The sequence below is a fragment of the Takifugu rubripes genome, chromosome 20 (assembly GCF_901000725.2).
Source record: "Takifugu rubripes chromosome 20, fTakRub1.2, whole genome shotgun sequence".
NCBI classification, from domain to species: domain Eukaryota; kingdom Metazoa; phylum Chordata; class Actinopteri; order Tetraodontiformes; family Tetraodontidae; genus Takifugu; species Takifugu rubripes.
Genome location: NC_042304.1, coordinates 11081284 through 11096391, shown reverse-complemented (window position 1 = coordinate 11096391; position 15108 = coordinate 11081284). Strand labels below are relative to the sequence as shown.

Genomic DNA, 15108 nt, shown 5'->3' with positions numbered 1-15108 from the left:
GATTCGACGCCATTGCTCATCAGTCATGTGCAGTGTATCCACAAAACCATCCGATTGAATACTAACCATTAAGATTTTGATAAAAAGAATTTATTATAGTGCCATATCCTTCGTTACATAAAATCTGCTACAGCAAAGTATATTCCCCTCAAAAACAAAAGTGTGGGTGACAAAACCAAAAGAAAAACACGTGTTAGCCTTCTAAACAAAGTGCAAAACATATTCCACAAAGTACAGACACATTTCAGAATACGGATCCCCAACTGTAATATGTAACTTGCTACAAAAAAAAATCCAAACTGATTACTCTCTGTCCGGCATTTGAGGATGTCCATGGTCAACGAAATGTGCCATCACTTACATCAAATATGACAATCAGCACTCATATGGGGAAAATGACACATAAAAAGAGCTGTGGATGTCCTACACACTTTCTGGGAAGATTTATGCACAGGTATGGAGTGAAACATGCTGACTTTTAAGAGATAGCTTCTGACATTTATATATATATATATATATATATATTTTGTTCTTTTATTTTTGCCATTGATTCTGCACTTTACATTCTGTTCACCCGTCTGTTTGGGAGCATGTTGGTTGGTAATTTCAACAGAAAAAACATACAACATAAAGAATGGAACTTGGATTATAATGTCACCTTTAAATGATGGGGTAAGGTTAACAAAATATCTTTTTAAATGGGGGCAAAATGTAACACAATATATTAATACTTCAATGTAACCATTCTAATTAACTCTGATATAAATAAAAATACGATAATAAACAAGTTGTGCCTTTTGACATAAAACAGTTGAATAAAATGTCACATCGTGTGCTTAGCCAAGGCATAGCAAATAAATTTGTACACGATACACAAGTACCTTAAAAACAGCATTCAATCCCCAAAAGCATTTGGATATTTGGTTGTCAAAGATTGTTGAAATTGAACTGCGATCCCCCCCCCCCACCCCCATGAACACTTGAGCACCATGAAAAACAACAACCAAGACTGAAGAGGACATCAAATTGACAGACAAAAACGGAGGATCAGATAAACCTTGATTTCTCTGCAACCCTGAGTGTCCAACCTGCAGAAAGGGTCCTCAATCTCTGAGCGTCTTGTGGACGGCAAACAAACAAAAAGGAAACAGCTGCAGGAGCGATCTGGGCTTTTCTGACATCTGGAAGTTCAAAAAGTTACACAAAGCCACCTCAGCCTTCGCAGCATAACACTACCTATCACATACACACGCTGACTCGTCACGAAGGTGAGGAGTTTGCAGAAGCAGATTTCAGCAGCAAGGACAGGCCGGTTGGATCCTGGGTGGGGGGTGGTGAGAGGGTGGCTATGGTAAAAACAATAGGAGTGAATGACAATAAAACTGTTCATCAAGGTCAAATCTTGTGTTGTCCCTTATAGTTCTCTAACTGAACCACCTGAGCAAGCGTCTGAGCAAGAATGAGCAACTGCTACTATCACAGTGTGTACATTTATGGAAAAGAAAGATACAAAGACACAAGCTACAGATGAGGTAAGTCTATGTTCTTACCGAAAAACAGACCAAGAGGAATTAATACATTAGAAAATGTTATGATACTTCAGTGCCTTATCATTTCACGATTAAATATTTTGGATTCTCCACCTTTATGTGACTATGCTGGGATCAAATCCTAATGCATGACCTTCCTGAAAAAGCAACAGATCCAACCAAAAACAAGGAAAAGAAACAAACCTCAAAACAAAACAGCTCTGTGGATTTGCTATTGTGACAGTGTTGCACAAACGTAACCAAAGTGTGATTGTAACACATGTAATAAAAATAATACGGTAGCTACACAATGCCCGAGTGCTCTGCTGAAAAAGGACTTAAACAGTGATAAAATATGGATAAAACACACCCACGTGGGCAACACTGCTTTAAAACCTCAGCAATATACGTCAGTAAGCTGCTTTCTTTGTTCCGCATGTACTTCTATTATTTTTCATTGACAGATTCAGCCTGTTTGTGGAAGAACACACAACTAAAAATCCCTTATGATCCTTTGGTGGGATGTGACGTGCACCACCTTGTCCCTACACTGAAAAGAAATGCCTTCAGAAAAGATATGAATTAACTCCTGCGACGGATCACCACTGGGGTCACACAGCACTTGTCAATTCCCTGGTGTTTTCACTGTTGTTTCTCATTAACAACACCATATTTCTGCTTTTATATATATATATGTTTGTTATTGTGAGCACGAGTGGGAATCACTGAATAAAACTGCGTCTTCAAGCGCACTCCGTGTAAAAATGATGACTGGAAAACTCAACAGAAGCTGAACTGATTACAAAATAAAAGTGCAACCCCAGCTAAAATAATCACAGTTTGGGCAGAATAATCATTTAGCTTTTCAAATAATTATTGCATGTCAATGAAAATGAGGGACGGCAAAAAAAAAAAAGAAGAAAGAAAATGTCTACTATGTTTGGAGCCTGCGGGATGTACGTGTTTATAGATTAGTGCTGATCGCACGCAGAAACATGACAAGAAGGACCTCATTCAGCTGTTGGAATGAAGGAATGAGGATTTTTTTTTTTGTTTTGAAAGTATGATGCCTCTGTTCCACTTCGACCCCCCCAGGAGAGTGCACGTTTCCTCAAAACACGTGAGCCCCGATGGAAGTCCTGCGCGCCTGCTAAAAATCAGCAAACTCTTTCGCGCACTTTTCCGTCTGCGAGACGTGAACATCCTCCTCTTCGTAATCATCGAAGTTACTCGTGTCTCCGGGTCCTCGGCACTTTGGCAAAAAAGGCGCTTCCACCTGAGATTAGAGAACATAAATAAATAGGGAAAAATTGAGATAATGAACAGTTTTAATATTTGACATAATTACTCCAGAATCCATTCTAAAATGAACCAATACGGAAACATTTCTCTTGTCCCAGTGAGGATAACTCCAACAGTTGCTGGGACACACTGTTACTGGACAATCTCTGAAGCTCCAACCTACAATTTTAATGAATGTGAGACATTGCACCAGGACTGAAATAGCAGATAAGCGCCCATCTTGCGCCATATAAATGTGGTGCTGGCTTGACCAGCTCCAAACAGCAAAATCGAACCGGAAGCTTGAGTTTGGAGCCTCTTTATTACCTTTTTCTCATATATGGCGATCCAATCTGTTGTGGAGAACCACTTGTGGTTTTTGATGTCGTTCACGCCGTTCTTCAGGTTGCCAAATCTTTTCGTCAGGTCAACCTGCAGCAGGTTCCTCAGCAGATCCTTCAAGTCGGAGCTAAAGTGGGAGGGAAATCGTACCTGCAGGAGAGATGGGAGCAATGAAGCAAACAGAAGTCCCAGTGCGTCCAAGTGTGGGAATTTGTTTTCTTTGCAGCAGACCTTGCCAGACACGATCTTTTCGTAGATCTGGATGGGCTGATCGGCAAAAAAAGGAGGGTAACCAGCAGCCATTTCGTAGATAAGAACTCCGAGGGCCCACCAGTCCACAGCTTTGTTGTAGCCCTAAAAGGAGCAAAAGAAAGACAAAGAATTGAAGATTGAGACATGCAGACTGCTGCTGGCTCCTTACATTCACGTCTAGTGGGTTACAGGTTACAAAAATGACTGATGATTTTGTTCTTCATTGCGGCTTTTCTTAAACTGTTCTTTGTGTGGCTTTTCACCCGAACCAATCTGCCCGAGGCAAACCGTCCTCAAAGACAGAGAATCTAGCATCATTAAAACAGACCTTAAAGCTGCTCTAGAACAGGTGTGATCATGTCTAACAGCGCTGCAGGAAGCATCCGGGATCAACCGCTCACCTTGCTAAGGATGATCTCTGGAGCCAGGTACTCTGGAGTTCCACACAACGTCCAGGTTCGACCTTTTACTCTTTTGGCAAATCCAAAGTCTGTAACCTAAAGAGAGGCAAAGTAAGAATCGTAAAGGTGTACTCCTCTTAAAAGGTGAAAATTGAATTGACCTGTACCTGAATATACCCCTGCTGATCTATGAGCAGGTTTTCAGGCTTCAGGTCTCTGTAGATGAGGTCCAGGGAGTGAAGGTACTCAAAGGTCAGTATAATCTGAGCCGCATAAAATCTTGCATGGTGTTCACTGAAAGCCAACAGGACAGACAGTGGGACACAGGAGTAACACATCCCGCGCTTCAATGTCATGGGAATACTTTTAAAAGGTGCCTGGCTCGCTGTTGCGGTAATATTTTGGCAGGAAAATGCCACCCAACATACACTTTACCTGAATCTTCCAATACGTCTGAGGTGCGAGAACATCTCCCCACCGGGCACATATTCCATCACCATGTAGAGATTAGAGTTGTCCTGTTAGAATAATGGTAATAATCAGTGCCGGGTAGCGTTAGAATCAAACGGTTTACGATTTAAAGAAGCTGTTAACGTAGTAACCAGAGTACCTTGAAAGAGTAGACCAGTCTGACGAGGAAAGGGAAAGAGACCGCCTGTAGTATTCTCTTTTCATTTAATGTGTGTTCTATCTGCTTCAACTTAACCACCTGACAAGACACACAGATGGAATATTTATACAGTGCATGTGGCTGTTAATGTGCAGTTACACTACAAAGATGTGCATTTGTAGAGGGACTCAATCGGTTTCTCTTGAAACGGTCCGAAAGTAGCAGGATGTGAAGTGCGTGGGAGGAAATAAGAATAGCAAGAGAGGACCATTAACAGCTGTAGTGGTACGTGTTGATGTAACACGTAGATGCACGCCAGGCTACCGCCTCAGGGTCCGCATATGGTCGCCGCCCACACTCATGCAGTAGCTATACTGTGGCTTCAATACAGAAGTGTGTAAATTTAAAAAAAAAACAAAAAATTCTCTAATACTTTTTGATCCATCGCCCGACTTGTTTAAAAGTTAAAACTTCCAAAATGAAAGATAAGAACTCTCCTCAGAAGAGTCTCAGAGGTGCTTGGCGATTACAGGCTGTGCTGTTCACGAGAGGAAATGTTCCATTTCCTTTTATGAGAGGCACCACATCACTGTCGTTACAGCGTCTGTCAGGCTCATTTGCCTTCCGCAGACTGCTGAGGCAAAGAGGCATACAGTATTTCGTCTTTGACTGGGGAAAACAAGAAAACGCCTTACTTTTTGTTTGTCCAAGATCTTCATCGCATAGAACTGGTTTGTTTCTTTGTGTTTGACGAGCATCACTCTGCCAAAGGAGCCGGTTCCCAGAGTCTTGAACCTGTCGAAATCATCCAGGCCTGTTGTGCACTGAGGAAACACATTTATGACAGATGCAGAGTGATTTACCCCATCGAAACAACATCCGAATCCACCGTTTGAAGGAAAATCATCTGTTTACCTGCTGAGGACACTCCCATTTTCTTAAAAAATCTTCTTTGGCTTTAGCTAAGAACTCTTTCACTATTAAAACAAACACACACATGTTATTTTACCAGCTAATTGGGGAGCGCTTGGCACTCACACAAGGTAACACGTTGAGGAAAATAACAAACTGGGGCAATTTAATGTGTCGAAGAAAATAAACACAGGGCAATATCACGCTCAGGGAAAAGCAGAAAGGTCAGGCAAATGTCAGGTACTGGGGATGCAGGATTAGGCTGGAAATAAAACAGCAGAAAAAAAATAGTATCTCCAGGATAAATTCAAAAGCAATCATCTAAGCAGGAAAATGAAAGGAATCTGGCAAATTTAAAGATATTTTGCATCCCCCAGAGGGGTAATTGCGAGTAAAAAGGAGAAATGGTGATTAAACGCACACGGTATGCAGATTTCTGGGACTACATTGCAGGCATGAGACATTGTGAAACCACGGCAGATATGAGATGTCCAAAGTCACAGAGCCGTGCAAGAATCACACGTCTAATCAGTGCTGCAGCTACTCGTGTGGAGATCTGTCAATTGTATCAAACAGCAGCACGTATACGTGGGAGAAAAGTCTCTCTCTCTCTGTGACTTGGGATGGCTCATGGAAGACGTGAGCGTACCAAAAGTCTCTACAGTTCACCAAGGTTTTTGCAGGAACATTCACCCGCATGGATGGGAATGATGGAGAAGAGAAGAGAGGAAGAGACACATATGAAGATCATAAAATGAGAACATTTCAGAGTCAAGTGGATTCAATGCAACACGCAACAAAATGGCAAGAAACCGGACTGAGCCCAGAAAACAGCGAAACAGTAAAAACAGATGCACTTATATGCACAGATAAATGGACTTTATGATAACAATATAGTTAATCATACATTTAAGCATTTAGTGGAGGGGTTCAATAAATATGCATCACATAAAAACACATATAATATGATTTAGTAAAAGGATGGACATGAATAAGTAAATAAATCGCAGATAAATAAATCAATAACTGTCCAAACCTAGTGACTGGATAAGGAAGAGAGGAAGAGAAACTAAAACACAAGTGATAAAACTGAGAAGCTGTTCAAAGTTTTTCTGCAAATTATGTAAAAACAGTATGTGTAAATACGGTCACATTTTAAACGAGCCCCTCGAATACAACAGAAGCAGCAGTGAATGCAGCCAAAGACTTCTGTCTGCAGCTGCAGAGGGTGGCCGACATATTTTATGTGTAAAGGCAAGACACTGCACTTACTCAGCTTCTCCCACATGGTGGTGAACTCTGAAATGTGAGGCACCTCACTGTCTGGTTCTCTGTGCTCTTGGCTATTCTTACAGTATTTGTGGAAAATGCGGCTGGCAAACGATCCCTGGGCCATTTTGTGATGGATCTGTTGATTCTTTACGGGCTTCAGGCAAAATAACCATTGAGCGACAATGACTTCCTGTAAAGGCTGCAATGCTGGGCTAACCACATACAGAAACACTTCCTGTTGATTTTCCCTGCTTCAGTTTTAGCAGCGATTGTAGATTTCGATGGCGTATCACCTGCAAAGACTTATTGCTCACACGGTGAGTGACAGTTCTAAAACAATAACAGAAAGTCACCCCCGTGTGCCTCCCTCTACACATTATACATGAAAGCATTGCACAGCTGAGGAAGGGTCAAGGTACTGACGAGGAAAACATGTTTGCAACATTGCAAAGCCAGGATATATGTTCAGGATGGTGTGCTCTCTGATTGTGGCGTTTAATAGTGCTGTACATCAAGCAGATGCATGTGGGTAACTCGACAAGATATCTTGCTTACTTTGCATTGTGTTACAACAAGACATAATGCCACGTTTGACAGTGGCGATCCAAAAATTGGATTTTATCATGCAGAGCACACGATGACAGTTCGGCTTAGTATGTTGCTGCAGCGTCTGAAAGAAAGCAACACTGACATTAAAGTGCTTATTTCCATGATTACGGAATCACATGATGTGCTCTAACATCAATAGCCTCCTTGGTTGTTATCATGTTGTTAGCAGGGACTAGGCCTTGTGCTGGACCTCCTGTGCACACTAGTGTTTGCTGATGCTATCTTGCTCCAGGCAGCTAATATTGGCCGTTTGCAAATCACACCGGGTGTCATGGCGAAATCTATTCACATCTGCAATGTGACAACTGGAAAACCGACTATTTGCGTTAAATGCGCGAAAATCAGCAGCAAGGTGGGGACCAGCTGCCACTTGTTCACATGTCGCTTTCGATTGGCTAGCTGCATCATCTGCAACACCGTTTCCAAGTGACATGGGCAACTGGAAATGAGAACAAAATGACTAAACCATGAGTTAAATCGGGTTGCTCTAAGGAGGATTTTTGGACACACCATCCTCCTTTGTTTTTAAGAGTTAGGGACGCTTGACAGCTGATGTTAGGCTGCGTTTTTCCACTGCGAGCTTACGCTGAGTAACAGTTAGCATTGCAGGGCTAACAGGCTAGTTGGATGCTCACCGCTTTCTTGCTCATTGCCTTTCTTGGCAGTTGCTGCGTTTCCCATCGCAGGAAGACAGCGCGATGCACAGCTGGCTAGGAGCGAGGATGGGCGCAGTTAGCTAACAGGGTCCTCCGTTCGCTCGCTAACAAATTTCAGCTGGACTCGGGATGTTGGCTAACAACATCAATGTCTTCTCTTTGAGGACAGGTCCTCCACAATGCCCTTTGTCGTTTCAAGTATACCTCCGCTGGAAAGAAAACATGATCCAGACTTTCACCTCTGCCTGCTGTCGTTTGATGCTGCGTTCACGTCGTATAGGAAAGTCTGGCGTTACGTGGAACGTCAAAAACGCGACCAGGAAATCAACGTTAAGCATCATGTTTACGTCTATTATAACGGCATTTGCAGGCTCGGTGGCCATATGCAAATTATATGTTGCATTTCAACAACTTTAACGTCATAAAGATAGCATTATATGTCCTATTATATGGACACGATGTAAGAAAATATTGTTTTCCACCATCACTCTTTAAATATAATCAGTTTATTGTATTGTTTATTGTAGTTGTTTATAGGTCTAATATTTTGTAGCGTAAAATAGACATGCTGAAGACGTTGCTCCAACTTAATGGCCTGTCGGGCATTGTGTGATTTAATTCCAATTTCACGTGAATACACCAAACTATATATTTACTACAATGCTTTGCGGACGCGGGAAGTGACGTCAATGAACGAATTCGTTCGAAATAGTCAATAAAAACCGCCTCAGACTGGATCAGGGTTAAAAACCAATAAATACATGATTTTTCGTTACTAGCTTTTAACTGGATAAAGTAAATGGAAAAAAGTAAACAATTGTGAAAGCTATTTGTAGAGGCTTGTATTTGAATTAAAACACCTTTAATGTTGTGGTTAACAGGAACTTTTGAACTTTGATTTTCACCTCGATAAAAGGGTTCAGTTCAAAATGACTTTTGCATCAAAGTGGTCGAGGTTCTGGTATAATCCTATTGGCCAGTAAATTAAAGTGAAGCTCGAGTCCCAGCTTTAACTGTCGAGACAGATATATGTTGGCGATCAAGCTGAGACGATTATAGAAACACGGATCCTCCAAAATGTTATATGTCTACAAAATACACTGTTTGCACGTCAGGAGAGTGAAATCTTTGGAGGAAAGAGCCCCCTTGGCGGCCTCTGGGCCAGTGCAGCATCCGCTCCGCAGGGCTGTTTTAATAGCACCATGGTCAGCGACACCGTTGCTAGGTAGCTCACGTTGTTTGTGTCACAAACCTTTGGAGGGAGAACCGCACCGAAACGTGCACCTGGAGGCCCACGCTTTGTAATTAGGAGCTGCGCTAATACGGTTATTTCAACTTTAAAGCGCTGATCATAATGCGTCCACCTCCCCAGCCTTTACAAACAGCCCGCGTTTCCAGTCGATACAGGATGCAAACTTTAGCACTTCTCTGATCCCCCCCATCTTACTGAGCAAGTGGTTCAGCCCATTGACTCGCTTCATCACCTAAAGGGGGTCTATAAGATTCTACACAGATTTAATTTGTATGCCGGCTAACCTGCGGCTGTCTTTAAGATTAACGCCACCGTACACTGACAATACCGTGGTGTTGTGTTAAAAATACTGTTTTTCCTAGACAGACCACCGGGTCTCCTTTAATAAGGGTGACTGTCGTTCGGAAGAACCCAGCCAAAGAGCCGTACTGCCAATGACTGCAATAAATAAGGTAACGTTATCGGGCTACTTCGTTCTCCATCCTTTGCTAGCTAGTGCGGCTAAGCTAACAGTGGAGTAGACTGGGGTCATTGTGTTACCTTTAAATTATCCGAGGGAATAAATGTTGCTTTTTGACCATTTCAATTATCCCAGAGGGAAAAGAAACGACTACCAATGTAGTAACAACCGGTAATTACCAAACGCGGGCTGCGTTCCCATATTGTTTTCTTGTCTGGTCATTGCAGATTTCTACCTGACACACACACACACACGTATATATTATATTTATTAGCAGTTAGCAACCTGGGGCTAGCAGCTGCTCGCTCGTTTAAACACCTGCTACGAAGCTTCGATCTCGATCAGGCATTTTTTTTTTAAAAAGACACATAAGCCAAGATGCTACATGCATAATGCAGAAAGACATTTCATTATTATTATTATTTTTTTATATGATACAAAGTCTTGGAAGAGGGGGGGCTGCTATCGTTCCAGATATGTGGGAGATACCATGTTGACTGTCGGGCTGTGATAGAATGAAGTCGCCGTAGTGGGGTTATAGCGCCGCATCCTAGCTTTAGCTAGCTGTGTGTGCACCTATAAGAAACACGTGTCTGCATCATTTTATCGCTGTCATTTTTTAGATTTGGGTGCTCTAATCTAGGGTGTTTTTTTCCTATTAATTGGATGCACTTGTTGACGAACAGTTTCATTTAGCTCCACCGGTTATTGTGCCTCCAAAAGGGCACATGCTAATGAGCGCATGCTAATGAGCACCATGGAGATGACCGGTACCAAGACAGCAGATGGATTACATAATAACAGCTTAATAACGGCTTAACATATGAGTTCTGTCTGGCACCCTGCCTTCTGGACATGGCCTAGACATAAGGCTATTAAGACGGACATGATATATGTAAATCCTTTTTTTTTAAACTGCAGACTAAATTCTCAAATGTGAACACATTAAAAAAAATGAGTGCATCGTTTTGTTGGAAAAATCCAAATCCCGTTTTAGCCCTGTTTCTGTTACATAACTGTGTTTATTTTTGTGCAGATTTACATTTTCCCTGTGTTGACCTCAGGACATGTTCCTGATTGCCGTCATCTTTGGCCTTTAATTTTTGTGTCTTTTCCGTCACAAGTGGAGCTCCTGACATTTTCTTCTGCCAGTGGTCCACCTCTCACTCCGTGGGTGATGCCTGCAGTCTGGAGTTTGCTTTTTTGTTTGATTTGCCCTCCTTTCTCAGCAGTTGCCTCTGTGTTTCTGTGCCCTGTGGGCCGACAGCTCCCACACTTGCTCTTCCTGGTACCTGGAAGAACGCGTGACCCCCTGAGTCAGGTCACCCTAATGTTAGAATGCTAGTGTTAGATCATCTGGTGGTTTCAAACTTTACAGCGTTCATCCTTGTGGATTAAACCAAACAAGCAATGCTGTTTTCCAGCCAAAATCAGTAGTGTGCATGTACAATTCAAGACCTCAAGGTTTAATCTCTTTTATTGCTCTTTAAGGTTTGTAAAACGGCCTCGTGTGTCAGTTCTGAGTCAGCGTTTTAAGAGTCTTCCATACATCCTGATGGTGACATCGCAGTAAGAGTAGACAGGTGTGCTTTCAGCAGAATAGGAGCCGGTGACTCCCTCAGACTGGTGATGCTGCAGTTGACGGGCGCTTTCATGGGGATTCTTTCAAAGCAGCGAACATAAAACAAACCCTCGAGGGATTCGCCACTAACTGGTGTACGATCCTGTAACCGTGACGCCGCTCGTTCACAATAAAGGCTCTTTCTTTGGTTTGTACTGTACGTGTACTGAAAAAAAATGAAACAGAAGGAATGTTTGAATTGCCGTCATCTAATGAAGACTTCATAATGTCCCTTTCAGCATACATTTGCTGCCAATAAACACGATCTTGATGTGCTTTAGGACCTGGTGGCACAGAAAGTGTGTTTCTGAGGCAACATATCACAAACACAGGTTAAGCAATATCCCATGAATCCAGAGTAGGAAGGCACAGAGGACTGGTTGTCTCCAACAAAGCCCCTCTGTGGTGTGAAACAAAGGAGTGGGATGAGCTTTACGCTTTTATTGTCCATCCCGTCTGTTTTACTGAGCATCTGCCGCCACCTGTCGGCAGTAGTCTGTCACTACACATGGGGCGATGCATATTGACTCTAAGTGCCTTTCCTCCCCCTTCTTGTTCTGGGGGAGGTTTAGGAGATGTGCATCCATATGCACTCCAAAGAAAATCCACCAGTCTCTACTGTTTATTTTCTCATCATCAGTCTTATGTTTCAGTGCTAGGACAGCCTGAAGTTGCAGCTTTTAAAAATAACTGATTGGTAAAGCTTGTTTTTAAAACCCCATTAGAGCCATTATGGTCTGTGATCGCCTCGTTTTTACTACGAGCTTCAGAAGCACAGAGACTTCTAGGGGACTATCTTGCCCTCTCACAGCTCAGGCAGCTCTTTAAATAGTTTCATGGAGATTGAGTGACTTGAAATGTGCACCATGAGCGGAACAATGAAGGAATAATTATCTCTTGTTTCATTCGACAGAAAAAGCCTGTTTTTACTTGCACTGGGTATCTTTCGGGAGTCGGTTTCACAATTCACACTTTCTGGGATTTAACCCTTTGAATGATTATGTGTTCTGATGCTTGAATCAGATTGAAGCACTGTATTTAACAGCGTTTCATAAGCAACCTTAGAAATTCGTATAGGTGTAAACTGTTTATTCTGTGGAAATTCCTAGACAGGGGTTGTTATGACCCTCATGGTTTGTCTAATTTCATCACCGCAGCTTTGTTATTGCTCTCTGATCTCCTCCCGATCTCAGTCCGCCTCGGGATCAATCCTACTTAGCGCCCTGTCAGACTGAGAAGCTGACAGGGAAGACGACCCAGTGATCTGACGTGATTGGATTGGATTGTTTTCCCGCTCCGCTTTGTCCCACGGACGGTGATTAAATTGATGGGGCCTCCTCTGAAGTCAGCATGTGTGTTTGACTGCATGTTTAACTGGAGCCAAACCGCTGTGCGCCCGGAGGCTCGACCCCGACTCCGCTTTTTCATTGTCTTCTCACCACTAGAGGACACTGTGGATCTCTTTTTGGAACAGAAGCCTCTCAGTGTACATGGAAACGTGGATTTCACCATTTTTAGGGTTTTTGTTCTTTTACATGTATATTTCTGTCTGCCATGTTTGTTTCAATTTATTTGTTACGTTTCCATTTATTTGTTTGTTTGCTGTTCTGGCTCGTTGCCCATTTATGTAGCTGCACTTTATTTAGATGTGAAGAAAAAAGAATTTTGGTAAATATGAATTTGTCAAGTCGTGCAAAATTGGTTCTGTATGGTAGTGCTTCATAAGTCAAAAACCTCGAAATCAATGAAGAGACAGAATAAACTGTGACGTCTGAACAATAGTGAATTTCATCCAAAAGTGGTGCGATTGGACACCGCCAAGCTGCAGCCAGGCAATAACCAGATCTGGCTCATACCGGATGTTAATTTTGCACACTGTTAATACCTCCAAGCATCAATTTAACCACTGTAAAGATGCCATCTGTTTAAATGAAGCGACTCCTCAGCCAGCGAAGCCCAGCTGACACAGTCGTGAGGCACAAAATGCTGCAAACCCTCTGTTTGACAGCCACATTAATATTTCACAGTGGCGCCACAGAATTCCAATTACTCCAGTTAACACTGCACAGCTAGCATATTTCATTAGCAGCGCTGCAGAAAGAGCTGGACAGAGTTATCTTCGAAGTATTGTGGCGCTGCGTTACATCATAAAAATGTCCACTGGACCCCAGTCTGGTGAGAAAACACACAAATCCACCGCGGATGCCCCCAGAGGATTCACCTCGCTTTAAAATACTGCTGCACTGCTATTATAAATATGTTTTTTTCTCCTCCTCCTCAGACATTCTGAGCCATCCCTCCGTCCACTCCTTCCCTCCTCTGTCTCCTCTTGTGGCTGTAAATAAGCTCTGCGGACCCCCGAGAAGCCCTCCCACTCATCTTTACCACTGTGCCCCGTTTCGAAGTCCCCTGCCCACTCAGCCGCTGCTCTTTATGCTGCTGGGAGACGCTCAGATGATCCATCGGACCATCCTGAACCACCTCACCCACACAGCCCAAGGCAGGGAAGACTAACTACGGCCACTGTGAGAACCCCCCTGGAGGGTGCTGTTAGTACACTGAGAAGTCGGCCCACCCGCCAAGCCTGGCAGAAAGCTCGGCTTGCCCCTTCATTTCACTAGCCCCTGAGATGCCCTCCCCCCCAAATGAAGGAGGTGAGTAAGAGCGCCCCAGCTAACGCCGGGCTGGGAGAATCACTCTCTTAGATGTTGTGCATAAATTGTGAGGCGCACACTTGAACAGCTGTCTGAGTAGAGTGTGTATCTGCTTGTCTGCTCCTTATCAGCTTTATTCCTCACACACACACGCACATGCACGCACACACACACACACACACACACACACACACACACACACACACACACACACACAAATGAGAAGTCTAAAATCTGTCCAGGTAGCCAAATACCTTCAGTAAACACTTCAGTTTTGTATAAATGCTAATATTTGCTAGACTTTCAACTTCTGTGGGGGTCATTTTTGTACTTTTACTGCTTTTGTCACATTTTAATACTAAGAACTTTTTATTTGAGTCAAAAAAAAATGGAACTCTTAAAAAGCATTGTAATAAAAAAAGTTCTTGCAAATCTGTTAATTATTACTCTTTTACAAGCAGCCAGGGTATTAACGATGTCCTAGAGCAGGGAGGGCATACTGCTCACTTTTAAATGCACATAAATTCAATTTTAGCAGGGAATTTTTACAAAAAAAGTGTTTTGCTTGAACATTCCTCAAACATGGGATGTTGTTTATTAATTTAATTTAGCATCAGTGTTTTTCCCCCTCATATACAGATTTAATTGGCAACATCTTTTCCTTATCTCAAGCATTTATTTCATGTTTTCTTACACAAGGTCGTGATGCATGCAGCTATGACAAAGTAAACCCCTCTAATTTATTTATGCCAGAGCTTCGTAAACAAGCCCGGCTAATTCCCCCTGCAGGAATGAGGACAGTATATCAGAAAACCCCCACCGCTCCCCCCCTCTGTCTGGAGCACAAACTGTGACTGCATTTACTTTAGTTCTTTGCTTTCTCCTTCCCTAGAGGATCAAGGAGCGTCCCCCGTGAACGGGCCATCTGTAGGCTGCTACTCAGGCACTGGCAAGAGGAAAGCACGCGGCAAAAAGAAGAAAGGCACCATCAGCGCCAATATCGCCGGCACCAAGTATGAGATCGGTACGGTACAGTTAAACGTACAGGGATACAGGGTTTTTGTCATGTGGTGCTGATAGAGCGGACGTAAATCTTTATCGCGAGCATGTAAATCGGCAGCGAGATTCCTTTTATTTTTAATTTTTTTGCAAAAGGCCAAAAGAGCAGCGTAAGCGTAAGAGTTGAGTATATTGCGCGGCAGCACAGCTCTCCAGGGTGAACTACAACCTATGAAAATCAGGAGTCAGCAGCAGCCA

General features: G+C 42.8%; 2 protein-coding genes across 5 annotated transcripts in view; one reads left to right on the top strand and one right to left on the bottom strand.

Moving 5' to 3' along the window:
- Positions 1 to 68: 68 nt before the first annotated feature.
- On the bottom strand, positions 69 to 8157 carry prkacba (protein kinase, cAMP-dependent, catalytic, beta a). 3 transcript variants are annotated; one of them, XM_011614960.2, is made up of 11 exons: positions 7844 to 8157; positions 5977 to 5985; positions 5331 to 5392; positions 5111 to 5239; positions 4416 to 4514; positions 4241 to 4323; positions 3973 to 4099; positions 3806 to 3901; positions 3384 to 3506; positions 3138 to 3302; positions 69 to 2805 (listed from the first exon to the last, which is right to left on the bottom strand). In XM_011614960.2, exons 1-11 carry the CDS (start codon positions 7887 to 7889, stop codon positions 2680 to 2682), a joined length of 1065 nt encoding a protein of 354 aa, XP_011613262.1. In that variant the 5' UTR covers positions 7890 to 8157; the 3' UTR covers positions 69 to 2679. The 3 variants fall into 3 exon arrangements, with proteins under 3 accessions (XP_011613262.1, XP_011613263.1, XP_003974336.1); XM_011614961.2 differs by lacking the exon at positions 5977 to 5985 and having other exon boundaries at positions 7844 to 8156; XM_003974287.3 differs by lacking the exons at positions 5977 to 5985; positions 7844 to 8157 and adding an exon at positions 6600 to 7821.
- Positions 8158 to 9339: 1182 nt separating this feature from the next.
- ttll7 (tubulin tyrosine ligase-like family, member 7) overlaps positions 9340 to 15108 on the top strand; it is a 42752-nt gene continuing 36983 nt past the window's right edge. The window contains exons 1-3 of one of the 2 annotated variants that reach the window (XM_029828593.1): positions 9340 to 9568; positions 13479 to 13851; positions 14744 to 14875. In XM_029828593.1, the coding sequence (XP_029684453.1) occupies positions 13827 to 13851; positions 14744 to 14875 (157 nt within the window). In that variant the 5' untranslated portion in view covers positions 9340 to 9568; positions 13479 to 13826. The remainder of the gene's footprint in view (positions 9569 to 13478; positions 13852 to 14743; positions 14876 to 15108) is intronic. The other variant, XM_029828594.1, reaches the window with a different exon arrangement.

What these genes read in the sequence shown, in the direction of transcription:
- prkacba (XM_003974287.3), bottom strand. Translation starts at nt 6,723, where the DNA reads ATGGCCCAGGGATCGTTTGCCAGCCGCATTTTCCACAAATACTGTAAG. An exon ending in GACTGGTCTACTCTTTCAAG is followed by an intron (nt 4,324 to 4,415) that starts GTACTCTGGTTA and finishes TTATTCTAACAG; the next exon opens with GACAACTCTAATCTCTACAT. An exon ending in TCGCCATATATGAGAAAAAG is followed by an intron (nt 2,806 to 3,137) that starts GTAATAAAGAGG and finishes CTCTAATCTCAG; the next exon opens with GTGGAAGCGCCTTTTTTGCC.